This window comes from Mesoplodon mirus (assembly GCF_964341445.2).
Source record: "Mesoplodon mirus genome assembly, chromosome: 15".
NCBI lineage: Eukaryota > Metazoa > Chordata > Mammalia > Artiodactyla > Ziphiidae > Mesoplodon > Mesoplodon mirus.
Window position 1 is genome coordinate 42,202,846 of NC_138991.1, and position 26,892 is coordinate 42,229,737.

General features: G+C 40.9%; 2 protein-coding genes and 1 pseudogene across 8 annotated transcripts in view; 1 reads left to right on the forward strand and 2 right to left on the reverse strand.

Annotated features, from left to right (window-relative positions):
- The window catches only part of SEPTIN14 (septin 14), a gene marked incomplete at both ends in the record, with an annotated part of 568,759 nt that overhangs the window by 117,846 nt on the left and 424,021 nt on the right, over positions 1–26,892 (forward strand). The gene's annotated exons all lie outside the window — the stretch shown is intronic.
- The window catches only part of CRCP (CGRP receptor component), an 83,981-nt gene continuing 67,135 nt past the window's right edge, over positions 10,047–26,892 (reverse strand). For all 6 annotated transcript variants that reach the window (XM_082645152.1, XM_082645155.1, XM_082645157.1 and 3 more), the window contains 2 exons: positions 17,146–17,203; positions 10,047–12,080 (listed from right to left, as the gene is read on the reverse strand). In XM_082645152.1, the coding sequence (XP_082501278.1) occupies positions 11,931–12,080; positions 17,146–17,203 (208 nt within the window). In that variant the 3' untranslated portion in view covers positions 10,047–11,930. The remainder of the gene's footprint in view (positions 12,081–17,145; positions 17,204–26,892) is intronic.
- On the reverse strand, positions 23,640–24,471 carry LOC309816253 (DAZ-associated protein 2-like; annotated as a pseudogene). Its single transcript has 2 exons — positions 24,209–24,471; positions 23,640–24,112 (listed from the first exon to the last, which is right to left on the reverse strand). The product of its transcript is annotated as a DAZ-associated protein 2-like (transcript).

The following is a 26,892-nucleotide window of genomic DNA, read 5'->3' on the forward strand; positions in this document are numbered from 1 at the left end:
CTAGGCAAAAAAAAAAAAAAAGAAAGAAAGAAAGAAAGAAAGAAAGAAAAGCAAGTGGCTTATACAAAAAACAAAATGAGGATACTGTCAGACTTTTTAACATAAGTGCTTGATGCCAGAAGAAAATAGAGTAACTGAATATTTTAAATTCAAGGAAAAGAAAATGTGACTCAAGGACTTTGTATCCAGGAAAATTGACCTTCAGATATAAAGAGCAAATACTATTATCAACATGCAAGAGCTCAGGAAGGGTTTTCTGGAGAATGGCGGGTATGAGCCAAATCTTGAGTTTGGATACCTGAAGAAGGCACATAGTATAAGCAGATGGCACAGTATTCACAAAAACATAGGGATAGGAAAACAAAGAATATTTTCAAGGAATGTTCTTTCTTTCACTAACTTTTACTCATCCTTCAAGTCCAAACATTCCTTTCTCAGAGAACCTTTCCTGATTCTACCAGACTAGGTCAGGCTCTCTTAGTTCATTCTCACTTCTAATTCCAACTGTAGTTATAATGAAATAATGAATTGTGAAACCGATCAGTTAGCATCTCTTCCCCTAGAACATAAGGCTTTCTGAAGGCAGGGGCTCTGGATGACACAGTCACATCATACCTTCACTGCCTTGCATGGTAGACACTCAAAAACGTGTTCAGTAAATGAATGAGTTGATCCATTCGGCTGGAACAGAGGGTTGTACAGGAGACTAATAAAGTTGGAAATTTTATTGGGAACCAGATTGTGAAGGACCTAGAATGGTTAAATGCTTAGATTTTTAATATATATTCACATGTTGTTTATCCACTTATCCATCAACAGACGTTGGGGTTCTTTCTATTTTTTGGTTATTGCAAATAATACTACTATGAACATGGGTATACAAATATTTGTTCAAGTTCCTGCTTTCAATTCTCTGGGGTATGTACCCAGAAGTGGAATTGCTGGATCATACAATAACTCCACGTTTAACGTTTTGAGGAACTACCATACTGTTTTCCACAGTGAATGCACCATTTTACATTCCCACAAACAATGCACAAAGAGTCTAATTCCTCCATATCTTCACCAACACTTGCTATTTTGTTTTATTTTATAATAGCCACCCTAACTGATGTGGATCTCTTAGTGGTTCTGATTTGCATTTCCCTAACAACTAGCAATGTTCAGCATCTTTTTACAAACTTATGGAACATTTGTATATCTCCTTTGGAAAAATGTCTATGACATACTTTTTTCTTAAAATTTTCAATATTTCCAGGCTTTGCAGTTCATCCACAAGTTTTTCAAATTGTTGCAAATCTCAAAAAATTTTTCCAACGTGTTTATTGAAAAAATCTACATATAAGTGGACCCACACAGTTCAAGCTCATGTTGTTCAAGGCCAACTGTAATTTCAATAGTTTTGAATGTATTGACTTGTTTTGTGGCCTAATGTATGGTCTGTACTGGAGAATGTTCCATGTGCACTTGAGAAAAGTGTATTCTGCTGTTCTTGGGTAGAGTGTAAGTCTGTTAATTCCAGGTGGTAATAGTATTGTTCAGGTCCTTTATTTCCTTATTGATTCTGTCTGGTTGTTCTTGCACTTTTGAAAGAGGTATTGAAATCTCCTACTATTATTGTGGAGCTATCTATTTCTCCCTTCAATTCTGTCAATTTTTATTTCAAATATTTTGGTGGTCTTATTACATACATAAATGTTTTAAACTATTGTATTTTCTTGCTGTATTAAACTTTTTATGATATCTTTGTCTCATAATCTTTTTAAAGTCTATTTTGTCTTATTAGTATATTCACTCCCACTCTCTTTTGGTTACTATTTGCATGAAATATCTTTTTCCATCCTTTCATTTTCAACCTATTTGTGTCCTTAGATCTTAAGTGAGTCTCTTGTAGAGAGCATATAGTTGGGTCACGTTTTTCAAATATATTTTGCCCATCTATGGGTTTTTTTTGAAGGATTTTTATTTATTTATTTGTTTGTTTATTTTTGGCTGTGTTGGGTCTTCGTTTCATGCAAGGGCTTTCTCTAGTCGTGGCAAGTGGGGGCCACTCTTCATCGCGGTGCCACGGGCCTTTCACTATCGTGGCCTCTCTTGTTGGGGGGCACAGGCTCCAGACGTGCAGGGTCAGTAATTGTGGTTCACGGGCCTAGTTGCTCCGCGGCATGTGGGATCTTCCCAGACCAGGGCTCGAACCTGTGTCCCCTGCATTGGCAGGCAGATTCTCAACCACTGTGCCACCAGGGAAGCCCCATCTATGATTTTTGATTGGGGAGTTTAATCCATCTAAAGTAATTACTGATAAGGAAACACAACTTTCGCCATTTTGTTATTTGCTTTCTATATGTTTAATGCCCTTTTTGTCTCTCATTTCTTCCATTACTGTCTTCCTTTTTGTTTTGTTGATTTTTTGTGACATGTTTGAATTCCCTTCTCATTTCCTTTTGTGTATATTCTGGATATTTTCTTTGTGCTTATCTTGGTGATTATATATAAAATCCTAAAGTTATAACAATCTATTATTTATTGATACAAACTTATTTTAAATCACATATAAAAACATTCTCTTTTACAACTCTGCCCTCCCCCTTTATGTTATTGATGTCACAAATTACATCTTTATATAATGGGTACCATTTAACCTAGATTGATAATTTTTTATGCTTTTCTCTTTTAAATCCTGTGAAAGAATAAAAAATGAAGTTATGAAAAAAATTATAATACTGGTTTTTATATCTGTCCATGTATTTACCTTTACTGAAGATCTTTATATCTTCATATGACTTCGAGTTACTATTCAGAGTCCTTTCATTTCAACCTAAAGGACTCCCTTGAGCATTTCTTTTAAGGCAGGTCTAGTGGTAATGAACTCCCTCAGCTTTTGTTCATCTAGGAAACTCATAATTTCTCCCTCAATAAAAGTATTTTTTTGGACTTCCCAGGTGGTGCAGTGGTTAAGAATCCGCCTGCCACTGCAGAGGACAAGGGTTTGATCCCTGGTCCGGGAAGATCCCACACACCGTGGAGCAACTAGGCCCATGCACCACAACTACTGAGCCTGCACCCTAGAGCCCACAAGCCACAACTACTGAGCCTGTGTGCCACAACTACTGAAGCCCACACACCTAGAGCCCATGCTCTGCAACGAGAAGCCACTGCAATGAGAAGCACTTGCACCACAATGAAGAGTAGACCCTGCTCACCACAACTAGAGAAAGCCCGTGTGCAGCAATGAAGAGCCAACGCAGCCAAATATAAATAAAATAAAATTATTTAAAACAAGTATTTTTTGTGTGTGGAAAAGTACAAAATTTACTATCTCAACCATTTTTAAGTGTACAGTTCATTAGCGCTAAATACATTTACATTGTTGTGCAATGAATTTCCAGAACTCTTTTCAACTTGCAAGCAAAACTGAAATCTATAACCATTAAACAACAACCGATTATCTCCTCCCCCCGGTCCCTGGAAACCACCATTCTATGTTTGTGTTTATGATTTTGATATCTAAGTGGAACCATAAAGTATCTGTCCTTTTGTGACTGGTTTATTTCACTTAGCATAATATCCCCAAGTTTCATCCATGCTGTAGCATGTGTCAGGTTTTCCTTTAAGGCTAAATTATATTCCAGTATATGTACAGATCACATTTTGTTTATCCATTAATCTGTCAATGGACACTTCATTTTGTTTCCACCTTCTGGATAGTGAGAATAATGCTCCTATGAACATGGGTGTACAAATATGTCTTTCAGATCCTGCTTTCAATTCTTTGGGTATATACCCAGAAGTGGAATTGCTGGATTATACAATAATTCTATGCTTATTTTTTTGAGGTCCTGCTATACTGTTTTCCATATGTTACACCATTTTACATTACCATCAACAGTACATAAGGGTTCCAATCTCTACATCCTCCCCAACACTTGTTATTTTGTTTGTTTTGTTTTACAGTAGCTATTCTAATGGGTGTGAGGTGATTCTCTCATTTTTGAGAGATAGTTTTGCCAGGTATAGAATTCTCAGTTCAAAGTCTTTTTTTTTTCTTTCAGCACTTTAAATACATCATCCTGTTCCCTTCTGGCCTCCAAAGTTTTTGCTGAGAAATTAACTGATAATCTTATTGATGATCCCTTGTACGTGATAAGTCACCTTTCTCTTGCTGCTTTCAACATTGTCTTTATTTTTCTATAGTTTGATTACAATGTGTCTTGGTGTGGGTCTTTCTGGATTTATCCTACTTGGATTTTAAACTTCTTTGATTTGTAGATGCATGTCTTCACAAGTTTGGGTAGTTTTTGGCCAATATTTCTTCAAATAATCTCTTCCTCTTTCTCTCTTCTTCTGGTACTTGCATATATATATATTGGTCCTTTTGTTGATGTGCCGTAAGTCCCTAAGGATCTGTTTGTTTTCCTTTTTGCTCCTGTGCTGATTCTTTCTTCTGCCTTCTCAAATCTGTTGTTGAACCCTCAGTGAAATTTTCAATTAAGTTATTGTATTTTTCAGCTCCAGAATGTTTCCTTTTTATAATTTGCTACTATTCTCATTTTACTCATATATCATTTTCCTGATTTCCTATAGTTCTTTGTATGTCTTCCTTTAATTCTTTGAGCTTATTTCAGACAGTTGTTTTAAAGTCTTTATTTAGTAAGTCTGATACCTATGTTTCTTCAGGGAAGGTTCCTGCACTTCATTTTCTTCCTTTGAATAGTCCAGGCTATCCTGCTCCTTGCAATTTTTTTGTTGTTGAAAATTGGGCATTTGAAAAAACAACCATCTCTCCTAGCCTTGGCAAACTGGGTCTATGCCAGCAAAATCGTTTACTGATTAGGATATGTTGTGAGCCTTAGGATCAGCCAAAGTAGAAAGCTAAGTCTTCAGATGTGTTCTTAGCATACATCTCACCTGGATCTGTGTACCTTTTGTGATTTCTCTCTATACAAATTGCTTTTATATGTCTTACACAGAGTCTTACTCATTTCTCCTTGGGGCCTTCGTCAGTCTATTGTATGTCTCCACCCACAAGGTCTTGTCTTAGGTGTCTTGTGAGTCTTATTCTACTGATTTTATAAGCAATTATTGTCACTTTCTATTGAGTTCCCCTGCAGAGATCCAATTAGGGGAAACAGAGACTAGTTCTTCAGGCAGCTCCCAGACAAGTTAGAATATTGCAAATAAGGTTTGCTCTGCTCCCTTCCGTTTGAAGGAGGGAACTGAGAAATGGGCTTCTGCCTCCTCCAGAGCAAGATTGCCCAGAGGTGAGGGGACAAGGGTGAGCAAAGATTCCACAAAATTTTCTACCATTTTGAATGTAGCTTTTTCTTGATTGGCCATTCTTGGTTACTGTAGGCCTCTGACTGTTTTCCAGAGCTCGCACAAGCTCACTTTAGCTAGCTTTTGGTTGTTTTTAATGTCTCTGTTGGGGAACAAGAGGTTGGAGCTTCCTAGCTCTCCATTTTGCTCATGTCATATAGATTTTTTATTCTCAATGTCATAGGAAGACTTTCAGTTTTTGAGCTGAGGGTATGATGTAAAGAAAGACAATTTTAGGTATATTAAGTACAGACAGGGTACACAATGGATCAAGAGAAAACAGTGGAAGCATTAACCTGTCTTATCTTGCAAGCCATATGCAACTTGAGGTTTGACTCTATGGCTCAAGGATATAGCACTGAACCTGGCACATACTATATGCTCAACAAACCTTTGTTGAACCTAAAATTATAGCTTATGTGACTGAACACAGAATCCTCAAGCCAGCCCCATAGTGGGTGGCAGGTAAGACAGTCAAGACTAAACACACTTTAAGACTTGTGCATCATGCTAGTGGGTAGAATCTACACCAGGATTCAGCATGCCAGCTCTTGAAGCATCCATGGGAAGAGTGCAGATGTCCTACAGAACACACTGAGGACCTCATGAGGAAGATTATCAGTGGAGAGGGACCCTTCTCCTCCCCACTCTGGAACCATCTAAACAAGGATCAGCAAATTACAGATTACTGCCCAATTCTGTAAATAGTTGTACTGGAACACAGTCCCACTCAACTATATATTGTCCATGGCTGCTTTCATGCTGTAACAGCAGAATTAAGTAGTTGTGATGGTAGTTTATGACCCATAAAGGTGAAAATACTATCTGGCCCTTTACAGATGAAGCTTGCTGATCCCTGTTCTAAACAGTAGAGTGAAGTCTAAAGGGGCTAGAGGCTGCTGTGGATTACATAACATTTAATAAGGGCCTAAGATGACAGATAACTCAGTAGTCCACAGGAACTGACCGATGAAACTTAGTCACTTTCTTTTCAGGGAGAGAATACCTGGGGCGGGGGGAACAGGGACAGGTTTCAACAAATGGTGCTAGGATAAATGGAAATCCAGTGCAGGGGGAGCAGGTTTGATCCTTGGTCAGAGAACTAAGATCCCACATGCCACGCAGTGAGGCCAAAAAAAACCAAAAACAAAAACAAAACAAAAACACGAACCATGAAAGAAAAAATGGATAGGATGGACTTCGTTAAAATTAAAACTTCTGCCCTGTGAAAGATACTGTTAAGAGAATGAAAAGAGAAGCCACAGAGACTGGGAGAAAAATATCTGTAAAACACATATTTGATAAAGAACTAGTTTCCAAAATATATTTTTAAAACCTCTTAAATCTCAAAAACCTAACTAAAAAATGAACAAGAGATCGGGACACTTCATCAAAAAAGACAGAGAGATGGCAAATAAACATATGAAAAGATGCTGAACATACGTCTTTAGGGAACTGCAAATTAAAACAACAATGTGATAATATCGCAAACCTATTAGAGTGACCAAAATCCAAAACACTGACACCACCAAATTCTGGTGAGGCTGTGGAACAAAAGAAACTCTCATTCATGCTGGTGGTGATGCAAACTGGTACAGCGATTTTGGAAGACAATTTGGCAGTTTCTTATAAAGCTAAACATACTCTTACCATATGATCCAACTATCACACTCTTTGGTATTTACACAAATGAGTTAAAAACTTCTGTCCACACAAACCTGCACACAAATGTTTATAGCAGCTATTTTTGATAACTGCCAAAACTTGACGTTAACCAAGATTTCCTTCAGTAGGTGAATGGATAAACAATCTGGTAGATGCAGACAATGGAATATTATTCAATACTAAAAAGAAATGAACTGTCATGCTATGAAATGACATGGAGTAACCTAAGTGAAAAATCCAATCTGGAAAGGTTACATACTGTATGATTCCAACTATACAACATTCTGAAAAAGGCAAAACTATGAAGACAGTGAAAAGATCAGTGGTTGCCAACAATTTAGAGGAAGGGAGGGAGGGATGAATAGGTGGAACATAGGGTATTTTTAGGGCATTGAAAATATTCTGATGATACTGTAATGATGTCACATATAACATTATATATATAATATTATATATTTGTCAAAACCCATTCTACGCATGCATTACTGCACTTTCTGCACTTACATTAGGTTCACAAAGAATGAACCTAATGTAAACTATGGATTTTTAGTAATGATGTACCAATACTGGCTCATCAACTGTAACAAATGCACCACACTAATGCGAGATGTTAATAGGGGAAACTGTGTTGGGAGGGGTGGGGACAAGGGACTATACAGGAACTCTACTTTCTGCTCAACTTCTCTGTAAACCTAAAACTCCTTGAAAAAACAAATCTATTAATTTTTTAAGGTGCAAAGGACTTCAATAGGCATTTTTCCAAATAAGATATACAAGTGGCCAATAAGCACATGAAAAGATGCTCAACCTTAGGAGCCACTAGGGAAATACAAATCAAAACCACGAGATAGCACTTCACAAACACTAGGCTGGCTATAGTCAACAAGAGGGACAATAACAAGCGAAAGATTGGATTCCATCTTTTTTGGCCATGCTGCGCGGCTTGTGGGACCTTAGTTCCCTGACCAGGGATTGAAACCTGGCCATGGCAGTGAAAGCGCCAAGTCCTGACCACTGGACCGCCCGGGAATTCCCTGGATTCCATCTTGTGTTGTTGGTGGAAACACGAAATGGTATATGTACTATGGAAAACAGTTTGGCAGTTCATCAAAAAGTTAAACACAGGGACTTTTCTGGTGGTCCAGTGGTTAAGACTCTGTGCTTCCACTGCAGGGGGCATGGGTTTGATCCCTGGTTGGGGAACTAAGATTCCGCATGCCAGAAGGCATGGCCAAAAAATTAAAAAAAAAAAAAAAAGTTAAAAACACAGAGTTACCATACGACCCAACAATTCCACTCCTAGGTATGTATATTCAAGAAAGGTAAACAGTCACAAAAAATTTATATATGAATGTTCACAGCAGCATATTCATAACAGCCAAAGAGTAGATACAACCCAAATGTCTATCAACTGATGAACTGATAAAACAAAATGTGGTATATCCATTCAATGAAGTATTATTCAGCCATAAAAAGGAATGGTACAACACATTTGAGCCTTGAAAAAATTATGCTAAATGAAAGAAGTCAGATACAAGAGGCCATATACTATATGATTCAATTTATATGAACTGTCCAAAATAGGCAAATACAGACAGACAGAAAGTAGAAAGTAGACTACTGGTTGCCAGGGACTATGGGTAATTGGGAATGACTGCTAACGGATATGGGGCTTCTTTTAGGGGTGATGAAACCATTCTGGAATTAGGCAGTAGTGATGATTGTATAATCTTGTGATGATACTCAAAACCACTGAGTGGTATATTTTTAAATGATCAATTTTATGGTATGTGAATTATATCTTTTTTTTAAAGATTTTTTTGATGTGGAACATTTTTCTCTTTTATAAGTCTTTATTCAACTTGTTACAACATTGCTTCTGCTTTATGTTTTGGCCCCTTGGCCACAAGGCACGTGGGACCCCAGCTCCCTGACCAGGGAACAAACCCACACCCCCCGCATTGGAAGGCTAAGTGCAGCTTCCACTGGATGGCCAAGGAAGTCCCTGTGAATTATATCTTTATTTTTAAAATATGTAAAAGGATTTCTGGCCAGTTCTGGGCAGTTTTGCTTCCTTTTATCCCCTTAGTTCACTGTGTAATTAAATAAGATTGACGATCCTTTTCAGGGTATGTGGTCTGTTTTATAGTTTACTGAGAAATGATCCATTTACACGAGCAGTAATAAATTGGTTTCAGGAGAGAAAATGATTTAGCAAAGAATATACGGGAGGACTGATCCTCTCATCTCTCACTAGGCTATAAGCTCTTGAGAGCTGGTATGCTTACACAATGACTGATTAGGAAAACAGTACACATTATTTTATGAACAAGCCTTGAATAAGTGGCAAGTCCTCTGAGGTGGTAGTGGGTCATACAATAACTTTTAAGCAAAAAGAGGCAAGGAAATTATTTGGATAAACCTCTGAGAGTCAATTTCATCTTTTACGAGTTCAGCAGTACCTTCTTGAAAGATCAATCCCCTCAGTGCTGCATCTCCCGGAGTGACTGGACTGGGTGTCAGTCTCCATCTTTGGGACATAACTTAACTATCCACTATACATTTAATAACTTTCACAGAGGCCAAGGACAACATGGAAAAAACAGATTTTTTTTTTCTTTTTAAAGAATAAAACAGTCATCTGGTCAAAAACTGAAGCCATACAGAAGGACATAAAATGAAAAGCAAGTCTCATAGACTCCCAGCTCTCCTTTCCAGATATGATCCTGGTTAAGTTTCTTGTATAAATTACAACCTTTTATTTCTGAAATGTTGATTACTAATGCTACGGGAATATTACAAAGACCATATTTCTTATAAAGGTTAAGTCTCCTAGAGCCTGTCTGACTTAATCAGAAACTTAATCAGAGGTTAAATTCAGGTCCCAAATAAAGAAACTTAAAATTTTCTTGAAATCCAACACAAAATTTAGATCTAAATAGATTCAACTTAAGAAAAAAAAATTTTAAATACATATATATGTTAGCTTTTAAGTCAGATTTCATTTTATTTCTTCCTATCCATGGCAAAACAAACTCTTCAAAGATTTATAAAAATAGCACAAGTTGGCAGTCATCTGCAAACAATTTATTATTAACTAATTAAGCACTAAATCCATGAAGAAAAAGCACCTAACACACTCAAGGTCAAAATGAAACAAAAATAATACAAGCACATGCATGCCTTGACAAATCAACAGCTCCTGGTAAAATTCCTGATACTCAAAAGAGAGATTTAAAAATAAATGCCCTGGGCCTTCATCACCTTCTGAGATGACCCATACTCTGTCTGTGGAGTGTGTTTCTCTCTAAATAAATCCACTTCTTACCTATCACTTTGTCTCTCACTGAATTCTTTCTGCAATGAAAAATAAAAATAAAAATAAAAAAATAAATGCCCTGTATGTGTATGGCTGATTCATTTTGTTGTGCAGTGGAGGCTAACACAACATTGTAAAGCAAACATACTCCAATAAAAATTAATTTAAAAAAATATAAAATAAAAAATAAATGCCCTGTTAATTTCAATGTTGCCTGTAAGCAGATCTCAACTGATCTTTAGATGATAAGGTTAAGATGAACATAACTGCCTATTGGCGGGGTGGTGGGAAGGCTGAAATAACCTGGGAATTCCAAGGGGTGGGAAGTAATCCAATTAACAGAAGCATTGAAAATGTGATCTCTTACAACACGAGTACCAATTTGAAAAATTAATGTCTATGGGCATTTTCTTCCCCAAATAGGGAGCAGAGTGAATATGGGAAATTAATTTTTAACAATATTCCTAGGATCTAAGGCAACTACATGTCTGGGGCTACTAAACTCTCCAAAGCCTGAATATTAACAAGTTCTTCACATGGTAATTATTATAATATTTTAAATTCAAAAACTGATGCAACAGTCAACAAATTCAAATTCTTATTAATTAACCTCTAGCTCTTCATATTCCATCCACAAAAAGAGCTACATAACTGTACCCTCCTCATTTTGGGGTTTTTTTTTGTTTCGAGCCACAATTTGCACCTTGTGGGATCTTAGCTCCCCGACCAGGGATTGAACCCACTCCCTCAGCAGTGAAAGTGCAGAATCCTAACCACTGGAACCCCAGGGAATTGCCCTTTTTAAAAGATGCAAACATTCTGCCCATTGTGCAAATGAAGCTCACCTGGCTTCAACAAGCAGAGCCTGTCACAGGGCAGGAAACTGAAGGTATTCAGAAAGGCAGGTGACACAGTCATTCAGTCTGGAGTGCCTCTTTTCAACTGGAGTGAGCTGGTGCCCTAACATTTAAGGCTAATTAGTGAGCTGTAAACAAAGCCCATGCCAGCAGAGGAAAGGGGCCTTTAAACCTGATGAAGAGTTGTCCAGGCGTTCTCTTATCTCTGCTGTTCTCAAGGAAAAGATTCCTCTAAGGTAAGCCAAGTTCAGTGGCTCATTTTAACTCAGAGCAACTATTTGCTGCTTTGGGAGTTTTTAGCCATCTAACAGGATTCTCATAACTCAGCTCTCATCCTGGCAGTGCTCTGCATGCCTGCTTGGACAGCTCCTGGGGAAGCAGATGAAATTAATTAGGATATGGCCCATCAAAGCCAGTGCAAGTATTTTACCAGCTGTGTACAGGGACCTTCCCACAAACATGGCAAAGGCCACAGAAGAAATATTTTTACCACAGAGAGTTCCACAGTATTGTCCTCTTGGACTCACTCTTCCTCTATTTAGCTCTCTGCCCTGACAACCTCAGCCTATCCATCATGTTTCTTCTTTCAGAGGCACAAGGATTTCTTTTTAGCTTATTTTTGAGCAAGGCTTATTTTTGTGGTTTACCCAACTAACCAGGAAATCAGGCCTGTTGGGATAGAAGGTAAAACCAAATAAATAATCCTCTGAATGTCTGGGAAATGGCTGCTGGGCCTTTCAACTTCACGAGACACTTGGGCCAGTTGTGCTCTTCTATGCTGGGTCCTCTTCATCCATTGTCACGTCACTGTTGGTATTTTGCGTCTGCTCGGCCTCTGGCCCCGCAGGGAGGATGCTTGTGACGGTGTGGAGCAGAGCTTCGATCTGCTCCTCTGTCAGCCGTTCTTCACTCTCCTCCACCATCTGCAGAAGGAAAGAAAACCCCCCAGGAGTTACAATGGGGCCTCACAGACAGGGCCCTGCCCATGTTGTTCCTGGTCCCGGCCCAGCCCCTCAGCACAGAGCTCAGGGCCTCGCTCCTGAGCTGCCCGGGGTCTCTAGGTCCTTTCCATCTTGGCTCCACGGGAGAGAGAAGCCAGCTCAAGTTCCAGGGTAAGCCGATGTGGCCGCTCCAAACGGGTCAGTGAAAAAAGCGAGTTGCAGGTTAGCATTTTTCCTTAAAAAGCAAAGCCTAACAGTTCTCTACTCACTCATACACACACATGCACACATACACACACGCACACTCATACACACACACATACACACACACATGAATATGCTGTTTATGCAAAGAAAACTCACCTCTGGGGAGTGAAATGACATTTTATATACTTTTGTATATCACAACAAGCCCATCTGTAACTTATGAATAGTATCAACAACTCATTTGATGACTGCCCACTATGTGCCAAATGGCCTGTATATTTTTCTAATCCTCACTACTACCACCACTGACAAAACCTGTCAGGGAGCTCTTGTGCCTGGCACTGCGCCTTGCACTTCACACCCATTATTTCTTTTAAACCTCACAGCAAGCCCAGCAAAGGGTAGAACTACAATCCCAAGCCAGACCTGCCCATCTCTACACCTACAATCTAACCCACACACCGTGGCCTTGGTCATCTCCTGGGAATGCAGGAGTCTGATGAGTGATGGCTGGGAAACAAATCTCCCACTGCCCCATCAAAGGTCCACTTAGAGCCCAGTTTCTGACATGGTCCTGGATATCTGAACACACAGATGATATCCACAATTTGTAGCCTCACCTCTAATTCTCAATATGTTAATTAATACAAACATGATGTCATCAACCACCTCTGTAAAAGCAGTATGCAGGCGGTCAAGTTACTTAACCACGCTCATTTGGTGGCATTAGCCATCTATCACAAATAGTTTTCTCAGTTAAAGGTGTCCAGGGTCCTACCCTGTGGCATAACAATCTCTGAAACCTGGCAACTAAGACCAAAAGGAGTTTCAGAAAGAAATCCTGGCAGATTTAAGTAAAGCATGATGACAAGCTTGGCTCACAATCCTCAAAAGGACTTCAGTCTGACTGCCTAGCTTCACAAACAGTACAGAAGCTAAAGAAGCCAGGTGACATGCCCAAGATCAAAGTCCTGGCAAACCACTGGTCTCTTCATTCACCTCAGTCCAAAAATGTTTCCACAACTAGAGAATAATCCTGGGTGTCCTAGAGTAAAGATCCAGAGTGAACCAATGGAGCTTCTTCCCATCATACTGTGAAATAAAATGACCACATTCTAAAGATTCAAAGGCTCCATGTAACTTCTCTACTGAACAAGAAACAATCCTCAAAAGCCCACTTTTACAATCAGCCATGTAAAATTATGGTCTGTAAAAGGAAATACTCTAACATACACTGCCTCCAAAGAATGAAGGAGGAGGAAAGAGGGATATATCTGACTTGATAATTTAATCTTGAGGAAAAAATGATCTCTATTTGGGAGAAAAATGTCTCCGAGTTTATGAATAACTGGCACACACAGTTGATGATGAACTGTTTCCTCAGGGGAAGAGGGTGAAGGAGACTTAGACTGTCGTTAGACCAGTGACAACCTCCCTCCGTTATCTGTGCTCCACAGTGGACCAGGGGTTTTCCTACAATCACTGCCACCAGAGCTTCTCTTCTCAAGGATGCTGTACATAAAATGAGGACAATTTACAGACAAGTACATGGAGGCTCAGCATCACAAGGGAAATGTGATCTGTATCTCACAACAAGCAGTGCAAGGTCTTTTGAGACTTTGAGTCCCAGCTCCTTCTAGAATACCACAGCCTCAAGTAAGAGGTTTCTATCATTTCCTCTCTTAGAGACATTGTATGGCACATCAGAGTCCACTGGTTTGAAAGAGTTTGGTTGTATGACCTCTGAGGGCTCTTTTTAGAAAAACAAACAGAGAGGATTTTGACAGGCCACCTTCTTGCATCCCAATCTCTGGGTCTGACAGATCCAGCTTCAGCTAGGTGTGTTCTTAGCAACAGGGCTGACAAGCTTTACTGATTTTGCCAAATTTGCCGAGAGCAGAAGCTTTTATCAGCAAACAACGCTCAGGGATAATCAGAGTCGGGAAATTTTCTTTCCCAGTCACAGGAAGAAAACCTGAGCTGTACTAAGCAGAATGAAATATACACAAAAAAGAAACTTGCAGAAACCAAAAACTTACTAACACCTCTTGGATCGCTAGAGTAAATAATAACTACATTATTCCTCACCTTTTCTTTCCAACACAGAAGAAACAGAGCCCAAATAAAGAAATGCAAAGCACCGTCTCAACATTCCCAAACATTAAAGGGTTCAAGTTGTTCTGAATATAAGGGCAAATGAAATGTAAAAATACAAAGTTTTTGTAGGCAGGTCAACATAAATGATAAATTTTTTATCATAGATGAAGATCACACTGGTTATCAGGGCTGTCAGACTGGGCTGCTGCATTCCAAAAATGGTTGCTTCTCACTCTAAGCTGCCAAGCCTAACCTCCTACTTTCCTCAAAACAACGCAAAGTCTAACAGCAGCAGACACTTCTAGCTATATGACCCAGAACGGTTCACTCAACCTCTATATATTTTGAGTTTTTCTAAAGTAAAAAAAAAGTAACACCTACAGTAAGGACCAAAGGAGAACATAATTTAAGCCATGGAACTATGTAATTCAAGCCTTTTTACAATCATTAAATTACAATAGGCACAGATGGTATGCTGTTCAGGACGGTGGCCTGCGAGGTCAGGGGGTTCACGGTCCTGTCTTTAGGCCAGAGGACTCACAAATGGTCCCAAATGAATATATAGCAGGGCATGGCAGAGGTCACAGAGCTGGTGGCTTTCTCATTTCCTCACACACAGCAGGCAGCTGGCTGTGGATCTGAAGATCACAACAAATCATGGCTGAAGTTGAAATGAAAAAAAGAAGCTTCAGTCTCCAAGAGTGAATCCTGACAAATGCTGAATATTGTGATTACTTCTGGACCCAGGGAGAATAAATGGCTGTAAGGTTAACACAGGGAAATTCTCAAGTCCTTTGCACTTTCCACTCTAGGGAAAACCTCATTTCTTATCCCTTTCTGGTGAGAAGAGACACTGCTACAAATCTTGGTAAATGATTTGCTAACCCTTTGTAGCCAAATTCCAGGCTGGGAAAAATCTGGCCAAAAAACGGTCCCACTGCTGGGAAATAACACACCCAGTTTTTAACAAGGTGTATCTACCTGTGGAAAGGAGGGGATGCCACACACAACTTTCTCCTCACCATATAGAAGCATATGGCTTGGAGGAACAGAGTAAGGCTTCTGAATCAGACAGACCCACTCAGCCACTCACTAACCAAGACTATGGTGAGGGCATTAAAGGTGACATATACAAAGCCCCTGGCACCAAGTCTGGCATAGAGCAGGCAATCTTAATAGCAGCTAATCTTACCAGGTAATGAGAGCTTTCTACAGGCTCTGGGATGAGGTCATGCTAATCCTCCTCATCTCTTCTCTCTATCTGTCATTAAGCCATGAATAACATATGTTGTTGATTAAAGTTGGAGGAGACATGACATGTGATCCTTAAACCAGAAGGACAGGGATTAGTTTCTTGCTGTTTTGTTTTTTCTCTTTTCTAAGCTGAATCTCCAACATAGTCGAAAGCATCAGAATAATGAGGATATAAAAAACAAAAGGATCTCTGCTTAGCCTGAAGGCCAGTTCCCCCAGAAAGGTACCCTTTATGGAAGGAGTTCTTCTAATTTAATTTTGGGTGCATTTTGAAGGGGAGAAACAAAATGCTGAGGAGACAGTAAAAGTTTTAGTCAAAAATTAAATACCCCATAATCCTTTTTAAAAAAGGTTTTTTTGTTTTGTTTTGTTTTTAAGCAACTCTAAATATCAGAGGTATTTTTGGCCATTTTCTTCTACATTTTTCTGAAGGAAATTTGACAAAGAGCTAAATACTTCTAAAACTGACTTTGAAAACTGCTTTATTCTCATTTTATTAATTCTTCAGCCAAACTTTTCTTTTACTCGCAGTTGAATGGCCTGCCTAATATTTGAAGCTTAACAGGGCTCTCTGCCCTGTACACAGAAGGAAAGCACGGCACATGCCAGTACAGCAACCACTGGGTCTGCACCACTGGGCCTCATCTTCACACTCTCCTTATACCATCTCCGCCTTTTACTCTGGCTTCCCCAATTCTAAAGCTTTATGCTATGACTGCAGTTTAGATTTTGCACGTGTTGAGGTTCCACTGAATGGTTTCATGCGGGGAAACAAGATGATCAAATGTGTGGCTTTAGAAAGTGAACTCTGATCGTGGTGTAGAAGATGGACAGGAGGGGGCTGGACTGGAGGCAGGGAGAACGGTGAGAGGACAGGTGCACAAGCCGAGGTGAGAAACAATTACAGGAATTAATGCAGTGCAGCATGGAGAGAAGAAAGAGCAAGAGGAGGGAGAAGCAAGAGAACCCGGGACTGACTGACTAACTAGGAGATAAAGGGAAGGGAATGACTTCTGGGCTTCTAGCTTGGGACACTGGACCAGGAGGGTAAGAGAGAGCGAGCATGTGGGAAAGTGCACATGCACTCCATTAACCAAGAGAAGATACAGGAAGAAGAGGTTAAAGGGTGGGAGTGGGGGGAGATAAACACCAGAGTCATGTCGAATCTAATGTTTTTACCTGGTTGGCAATAACCTCTACAGGGAAGCAATGGCCAGAATGGTGTAGGACATCGGGGAGACAAAGAGCTGCCAAGTCATAGCCTCAGACCCGACAGAAAGAACTGAATTTTCTCCAGTCTTTCCCTTTCCCGAAGTCCATACTAACTAGCATCAAACTGGTGAGGTTTCTTTTCACTTACAGAATGGGTGGTCTGGCAGCCTTTTCAAGTAATGGCAGTTCCTGGCTTGTCTGAGCTCAGCCTTTAGGACCCTTTCTACATCTCAGACCCAGAAACTAACCCACCCAAATTCAAGCCTCCTTCACTCACCAGCTGGATCTCAACAGCAGTCACTGGCCTGTGATTCAACAGCTGAAGCTTTTCAGCTCTGTCAAAAGAAAAGTACAGAGCATTTAAAACTCTCATACCCCAAAAGGATTTTGAGTCTTGACCAAGCTGTTTAGAGAAGACTTTGTCAGATAACGAATGGAAGAACAACTTGGAACGTGGCCCTCAGTTTCTTCAACTGTAAAACCAAAGAATGGGAGTAAGAGAGTCCTATATCAGTGACTCTTACTCAAGGGCACAAATGTGTATTAGAATCCTAATGGTACAGAGGCTTGGATTACAAGAAATGCATTGATAGCAGATAGCACAGGTGTAGTTTTAATAAATTTTATTTGGAAAATGTGAATAATGCTTTCTTTTTTTTTTTTTTTTTTTTTTTTTTGCGGTACACGGGCCTCTCACTGCTGTGGCTTCTCCCGTTGCGGAGCACAGGCTCCGGATGCGCAGGCTCAGCGGCCATGGTCACGGGCCCAGGCACTCCACAGCATGTGGGATCTTCCCGGACCGGGGCACGAACCCATGTCCCCTGCATCGGCAGGCGGACTCTCAACAACTGTGCCACCAGGGAATCCCGAATAATGCTTTCTTAATCCAAATTATAGAAAGTAAAAGATTGAAAAATCATCTTGGTTGGTCATCACTTAGAAATGGTTGAGAATTCCTTTTTGAGATTAAGATTAAATGTTATTCAGACTTGGCCTGTTATCTTAGTAAACAAAAACAAGGACTCTAAGGGGACAGGAGTTAATACACAGTAGTATAAGACACAGTCTTCTGCTCTCAAAGAGCTTACAATCCAGTTGGGGAAAGAAGACAAATACAAGCAAATTTCAACAGAAGATTTAAGTAACAGTGAAGATACTCGTTATCATCTGTCACAATTTACAGCTCCTTGCTGAAGGGGTGGTTGAAATGTGTGGACTCTCAAAGATGACAGGACTTGAAAGAAAGTGGCTTCAATTACCACCCTTGCGCAGGTGACAATTTCTACATTTCTCTCTCAATCTGACCCCGGAGCTCCAGCTTCATCTTTCTTTCTTTCTTTTTTTAAAAAATATTTTTTTTATTTATTTAGTTAGTTAGTTAGTTGCACCAGGTCTTAGTTGCAGCAGGCGGGCTCCTTAGTTGTGGCATGTGAACTCTTAGTTGCGGCACTCATGTGTGATCTAGTTCCCTGACCAGGGAACAAAGCCGGGCCCCCTGCACTGGGAGCACGGAGTCTTACCCACTGCACCACCAGGGAAGTCCCTCCAACTTCAACTTTCAATTCAATAAACAATTCTGGAATAAAGTGATGAGTAAGCCACCATTTCCACAGCCAGGTGTTTGGGGAAGCAGTACCAGTTACCCAGTTCTCCCTAAGCCTTGGTTTCACCACCTGTCAAACAGGAATGACAACAGTACTTACTGATCTCATAAGGAGATTATGAGGGATGAAAATCTTACCATTTATAGCAGGAGCAGCTACCATTTACTGCTTACCTTCCATATAGCAAGCACATTTAACCCTCAGACTTGACATTGAGATGGTAAAGAAATACTTTGTCCAAGGTTACACAGCTAGTAAATGGCAGAGCTGGTACTCTGCCATGAAAGCCCATGTCCTTAACCATTCATAGTGTTCATGATGACGACCCGCACAGTAATTTCCCCGTAAACGGTAGTCACAGTAAAAAGGCGGCTGTAGTTAAACTCCACTCCTCACAATCCCCCAAACATTCACTCTGGACTTCAGAGAGGAGAAGACTCTTGCACTGGGCCCTTAAGGATTTTCTAGGCAAAAAGGATAAGAGGAATGGGTGGTCAGGGAAGGGACAGTACAAGTAAACACCCAGAAGAACAAAAATTCATGGAGTTTCAGGAAATGGCTGCTAGAGAGGCCGTGGGACACAGGTTGAAAGAGTCATCTGGGACAAGGTCACAAAGGGCCCTGACTACCAAGAGGCCAGATGTTACTCTGTAGACACTGGAGAGCAACCGAGGGAAGGAGTGACTTGCTGGGTCTAGAACACCTGAGAAAATGGAGGCAGAGACACTGTAATACTCAAAAGTTGTGAACCTGGGCAGCAGAAGCAGCAGCAGCAGCAGCAGCAGGAAAGGAAATGAGAGTCTGGACCTGTGAAATGCTCCTGGTCACCCTCAGGTACAGTCAACAGGACCTGACAACTGCCTAGGTTGGGTCGGGGGGTGGGGTGAAGGAAATGCGAGAGTTAAGGCTTACTGTCAGATGTTTAGCCTGTTTGGAAAAAATGTATTAATTGAAAATTTGAATTTGAGTTTGTGGTACTTTTGGAACCACAATGAAGAGGTCTCTGTCGAGCAGCTTGTCTAGTTTTAGTTCTAGTTTGGTCTAGAACTAAAGAAAAAGATCAGAGCTGGCTTTATTATCAAGGAGTTATGTGAAACCATGAGAGTGGAAATCGTAGTCCAGAGACCAGCTGCTGAGTAAATGAAGACCCAGACAGAACACCATAAAACACCTCAATTCAAGGGGCCAGGAGAGAAAGCAGCAAAGGAGCAAGGAGTGAAAAGAGAAAAAGAAAACTTAGGAGAGTGGTGTGATGGAAACTAAGAGAGGAAAAGTTCAGGACAGAGGGTATTATCAACAATGTCAAATGCTGAAGAGAGGAAAGTAGGTTGATGGTAGAGAAGTCACTGGATTTGCCAAAAAGGAGGGCACTGGTGGCCTGGGCAAATAGTTCAGTGGAATAACAGTTAAGGTGACAACTGGATTGTGGGGACTGGGGAATAACTGTGGAGGAAATACCTCTTTTTTTTCTTTGTAATTCAATTATCATCACTTTATTCAAATCTTCAAAACAGTCTTTATTCTACATTTTTAGTATAAAAAACCTACAAGACAGATGCACCACAGTGCAGCTAGAGATATACAACACTGAACTTCCACAACAGTCAAACATAACATGTAGAGAACACAAAATTTAGAACTGAAATTATAAGATAAAATAAAATCCAATTTCAGAAAACAAAAATCAAAAGATTAAGGATCCTGAAATATCCTTAGCCCTAGTGAGATTTCACTGGACTCAAGTCATTTTGGAGAGAGACATTCACAATATGACCCCATTAACCCAGCTTAGGAACTCTTGGGAGCCATGAGTGGCCACATCAGGCACTCTGACAATAAACTGTAACCAATTTGTGATCTGAAAACTTCCCTTAATTTGACTCTAAAGTCATCAGGCTTTTCAAGCTGTCACTGTTTGCAGATGACATGATACTATACATAGAGAATCCTAAAGATGCTACCAGAAAACTACTAGAGCTAATCAATGAATTTGGTAAAGTAGCAGGACACAAAATTAATGCACAGAAATCTCTGGCATTCCTGTACACTAATGATGAAAAATCTGAAAGTGAAATCAAGAAAACACTCCCATTTACCATTGCAACAAAAAGAATAAAGTATCTAGGAATAAACCTACCTAAGGAGACAAAAGACCTGTATGCAAAAAATTATAAGACACTGATGAAAGAAATTAAAGATGCTACAAATAGATGGAGAGATATACCATGTTCCTGGATTGGAAGAATCAATATTGTGAAAATGACTCTACTACCCAAAGCAATCTACAGATTCAATGCAATCCCTATCAAACTGCCACTGGCATTTTTCACAGAACTAGAACAAAAAATTTCAAAATTTGTATGGAAAAACAAAAGACCCCGAATAGCCAAAGCAATCTTGAGAACGAAAAACGGAGCTGGAGGAATCAGGCTCCCTGACTTCAGACTATACTACAAAGCTACAGTAATCAAGACAGTGTGGTACTGGCACAAAAACAGAAAGATAGATCAATGGAACAGGATAGAAAGCCCAGAGATAAACCCACGCACATATGGTCACCTTATCTTTGATAAAGGAGGCAGGAATGTACAGTGGAAAAAGGACAGCCTCTTCAATAAGTGGTGCTGGGAAAACTGGACAGGGACATGTAAAAGTAGGAGATTAGATCACTCCCTAACACCACACACAAAAATAAGCTCAAAATGGATTAAAGACCTAAATGTAAGGCCAGAAACTATCAAACTCTTAGAGGAAAACATAGGCAGAACACTGTATGACATAAATCACAGCAAGATCCTTTTTGATCCACCTCCTAAAGAAATGGAAATAAAAACAAAAATAAACAAATGGGACCTAATGAAACTTCAAAGCTTTTGCACAGCAAAGGAAACCATAAACAAGACCAAAAGACAACCCTCAGAATGGGAGAAAATATTTGCAAATGAAGCAACTGACAAAGGATTAATCTCCAAAATTTATAAGCAGCTCATGCAGCTCAATAGCAAAAAAACAAACAACCCAATCCAAAAATGGGCAGAAGACCTAAATAGACATTTCTCCAAAGAAGATATACAGACTGCCAACAAACACATGAAAGAATGCTCAACATCATTAATCATTAGAGAAATGCAAATCAAAACTACAATGAGATATCATCTCACACCAGTCAGAATGGCCATCATCAAGAAATCTAGAAACAATAAATGCTGGAGATGGTGTGGTGAAAAAGGAACACTCTTGCACTGCTGGTGGGAATGTGAATTGGTACAGCCACTATGGAGAACGGTATGGAGGTTCCTTAAAAAACTACAAATAGAACTACCATATGACCCAGCAATCCCACTACTAGGCATATACCCTGAGAAAACCATAATTCAAAAAGAGACATGTACCAAAATGTTCATTGCAGCTCTATTCACAATAGCCCGGAGATAGAAACAACCTAAGTGTCCATCATCGGATGAATGGATAAAGAAGATTTGGCACGTATATACCATGGAATATTACTCAGCCATAAAAAGAAACGAAATTGAGCTATTTGTAATGAGGTGGATAGACCTAGTGTCTGTCATACAGAGTGAAGTAAGTCAGAAAGAGAAAGACAAATACCGTATGCTAACACATATATATGGAATTTAAGAAAAAAAAAATGTCATGAAGAACCTAGGGGTAAAACAGGAATAAAGGGCTTCCCTGGTGGCGCAGTGGTTGAGAGTCTGCCTGCCGATGCAGGGGACACGGGTTCGTGCCCCGGTCCGGGAGGATCCCACATGCCGTGGAGCGGCTGGACCCGTGAGCCAAGGCCGCTGAGCCTGCGCGTCCGGACAGGCTCTGCAACGGGAGAGGCCACAACAGTGAGAGGCCCGCATACCGCAAAAAAAAAAAAAAAAAAAAGAAAAAAAAAAAACAGGAATAAAGACACAGACCCACTTGAGAATGGACTTGAGGATATGGGGAGGGGGAAGGGTAAGGCGTGACAAAGCGAGAGAGAGGCATGGACATATATACACTACCAAACGTAAGGTAGATAGATAGTGGGAAGCAGCCGCATAGCACAGGGAGATCAGCTCGGTGCTTTGTGACCGCCTGGAGGGGTGGGATAGGGAGGGTGGGAGGGAGGGAGACACAAGAGGGAAGGGATATGGGAACAGATGTATATGTATAACTGATTCCTCTGTTATAAAGCAGAAACGAATACACCATTGTGAAGCAATTATACTCCAATAAAGTTGTAAAAAATAAAAATAAAAAAAATAAAGTCATCAGGCTTTTCAAAGGCATCCTCCTTGTTGCCCCTCTTATTTTAAACTGTTTTCAGTACAATTTGTATTGATATGCTTTGATATCAGGAAAAGTTCGGTTTTTCTGGCACCAAAGCAAATTTGTGTTTGGTTCATGTATAAAAAGATGATTTTTAAGGAGGGTCCAAAGGCACTCTCCACTTCTGCCTAAGGAGATCCAAAGTGGAAATAAAGGGGTCTGTGCTTAGGGCACAGAGGGAGTCTCAGAGGATCCTTGTAAAAGACTAGTTAAAAGATGACAAGTGGGAGAAGTGCAAGGAGAGAAGGAAATGGGTCTGACTGCTTTCTGTCCTGCACCACTGATTCAATGGAGACTGGTGGGAGGGAATGGAAGACTAGGGTAAAGGGTGGGATTAGGGCAAAGGATGGAAAGGAAAAGGCAGACAACCAATGTGTTTCATTTATAACAAGTAATAACAATCAAAGACTTACAGGAGATTAAAGACCAATCAGAATAATCTGGCAACTTTAATCAGAAGATCAAAGTTCTCTCCAAACCTTATTTCATGTTTTATTACTAAAAGTAAAGACCAGTATGGTACAGTATTACTTCAGAGAAACTAAAGGAAGGTCCCTAGGGCTGCTTCACTCACAGTCATTTTTTTTTTTTTTTTTTTTTTTCCTTTTTGTGGTACGCGGGCCTCTCACTGCTGTGGCCTCCCCCGTTGCGGAGCACAGGCTCCGGACGCGCAGGCCCAGCGGCCATGGCTCACGGGCCCAGCCGCTCCGCGGCATATGGGATCCTCCCAGACCGGGGCACGAACCCGCATCCCCTGCATCGGCAGGCGGACTCTCAACCACTGCGCCACCAGGGAGGCCCACTCACAGTCATTTTATAAATGGATACACCCCCCTACATCAAAATGCTTCGGGGCGGTAATGCTACTACTATATATATGGTTTCTTATTAAGTTTGAAAAGTGATTGAAAGTTTGGGTACCAGAAAGACACCTCAACAACATGTGTCTAAACTGTAACTTCAGGTTAATGTGACTAAAGCAAAGCAGTTATATTGTGAGAACCTATGTGATGTCTTTCCTGGCACAAAGGTGGCCTTGGTTCCTCACTGGATGGTGTAGTCACCATCTGAGCCACCCATGGAGAAGTTTCTCTTCCACTGAGTTACAAGGACATGGGCTCCCTGCATGACTGCAAGCTGCACAGTGCTGGGAGGATACCCGGTGCTGTAGGAAGAACCGTGCCAGAAGTAGCCTCAGCTCCGAATCTGGCACCTTCATCACACCCTCCTCCCACCGGCACTGTTGAACCAGCTGGAGATGGGACCAACCGGATACTAAGCCATGGGGACTCTGCAACCTAAAAGGCCAACGGCCACAGACTAGGCCGTGGGAAGATACCATGAGATGCCAGGAAAAGCAGCTGACACGGTGGGGACTGTGGCAGCCCCTGAGTGCACAAAGCTCGGATGGCAGACCTCTGAGCAGGCAGGTGAAGCATCAGTACAGGGTGGAACCTGAGGAAGATGCAAGGTCTGAGAGTACACCGGATTCCCAGGAGGCTGTGCAGGGTAGGCTGACTGTGGTGGATACTGACCCTGCCGTTCACGGAGGCTGTGGATCTGGTTCAGCTCAGTGTCATGGACAGAAATGAGCTCTTGACAGGATAGAAGTAAAAAAGCAATTATGGCCCGAGGAGGGCAGGTTCTGAAGGGAAACTGAAGCATATTTGTCTGCTAAGAACACAAGCAGGTAGAGAGGCTGAAATTACAGGAGAGAAAAGGAAAGATCCTCAAAAAAACAGAAGTTCAAAGTTTCCATGAAAAGGCTCATGTTTCACTGAGATCACAGCAATGGGGAAAGAAAAAGCAAATTTAAGGAGATGTGATGGGAAATGAGTTCATTTTGGATAGTTTTCTCAGTGAAGCAAAAGTGAGGTCACCATCTGAGAGGTCTGGACGTGAAGAGGGTTAACAGGACTAAAAGCTGCAGAGAATCGAGTAAGGAGGAGACTAGGAATAAGACTAGGAATAAGCAAGCAGCTTTGAAGGACCAGCTGAGTTGGAAAATATGAATCCTCACTCAAAACAAAATTATTTATTTTAACCACCATCATCTAACAGAATGAGTAAAGAATAAAGAGTAGGAAAAGACATAGCTGAATAAATGAACACCTCAGCTACAAATCAATCAAAGCAACAGAACTCAGTTTATTGAACAGTCATCCTGCCAGGCTCTGAAATGCTGGAAATGTTCCTACAGTTGCAAAAAGGATAAGTCTTCTACCGACAAAATCATTCACAGCTACTCCCTGAAAAACCCCAACATGGAGTCAAACCAACCAGTCAAGTTCTCTGCTCTGCACCCCCAGGAGCTGAGCCCCGCTGAAGTCAAGTCCCAGAACCACACATACTGCAGGTGCCAGCTCTGGGGGCGGGGGTTACAAACATGCCCCCCGACTTCATAATCAGGCTTATTTTTATCATCTCTACTTTCTCTCCTTCACTTAATTCACTGCACTTTAGCTCCCCCCGCAACTGGTCACCAAAACTGTTCTCATTAAAGGGCGCAGGGAGCTCCATGCTGACCACTTTTTTTTTTTTTAATTAATTTACTTATTTTTGGCTGCATTGGGTCTTCGTTGCTGCACATGGGTTATTTACAGACCTGGGTCTCAACGGCAAGTCCTTCTACTCCTGGCAGACACGGCTGTACATCTTAAGGAGATCTCAGGATGAGACCTGGGGCTGCAAGCCAGGCTGCACTTCTTAAGAACAAAGTACCTCAAGCAAAAAATTTAAATGATCAGAGAACCAAATGCCTTAGGGAATTAACATGCTACAGGAAAAAATGACATAGGACTTAGTGTCAAAGTGATTTTAAGCTGAGTCTCAAAACTACCATTTTGCTGAATAAAGCTGTAAAGTCAAATAAAACATGGTTCCTCCCAAACCCTCAAGAACTCTAGCAATGGAGGTTTTTAAGCAAATTAATGCAGCTCCAGTTTGTACTACTAGAACCAGACCACTTAAGGGCTATTATCTTGAATCTCCTCTTCCTGAGAGAATGGTAGAGAAAAACTCTATCGGGATATTCAGAAATAAGAATTAAAGAGCACTTCACAGCAGTTTCTGTTATAAATGTGATTCCTTAAACTGTACTGGCTAGCACAAGATGATCCAGGTCTTGATAGCATATGGCAAGCAGCCCCCTGAGTCACCAGGCACTGAGGCCAAGTGAATTCCAGTGGGCTGCAATAGTTGGCTACCTCCCATAGGAGCCGGGCCCAGCGACAGTGAATGAAGCCTGCCGGCCCCCTCTACTGGTTGTTTTCAGAACAACACTGCCTGCAGCTTTTGCTTCCTACAGTCATAGATAACCTGTGTGTCAATAAGAACCCTGGCATGTTCATCTGTCCCAGGAATCAACCATTTAATGAAAAGTAGACATTAAAGGGTCAAAAAGGACTTTACAAATCTTCAAATTTAGGATCACAAATGGAAAAAGAGAACTGAAATAAATCCACCTCTGAATATTACAGTCTACTTTAAATATATATAGATTATGGCCAATCATGAATCAGCTTGCAAGGCAACTGAATAGTAGCCAGTTACATATTTATAGCAGAAAAGATGTAGGGATTGGGAAGCAAAACACCAGGCAAACAGCTGAGAAGAGGTCTTAAAAATCGACCATTAGGACTTCTGCTGTAGACAAGATGGAGTAAACCCACTAAAGCCTCTTTCTGTTGTTTACGACAACAACAAATGCAGGACAAAACACAAAAGCAAAAACCTGGACTCTGAAAACAAAAGTAGGTGGACTGGGAAGGGAAACAAAACTTGAAGAAAGCTGGAACTAGTTGGTGGGACTTCCCTGGTAGTCCAGTGGTTAAGAATCGGCCTTCCAGTGCAGGGGACGTGGGGTTCAGTCCCTGGTTGGGGAACTAAGATCCCACATGCCGCGGGGCAACTAAGCCTGCGCACCTCAACTACTGAGCCTACACGCCTCAACTAGAGAGCCTGCGTGCCGCAGCAAAAAACCTTGCACTCTGAAGTCCACACGCCACAACTAGAGAAAACCCCGCGTGCCACAACAAAGTGCCTGAACGCTGCAATGAAGATTCTGTGTGCTCCAACTAAGACCCAATGCAGTCAAAGAT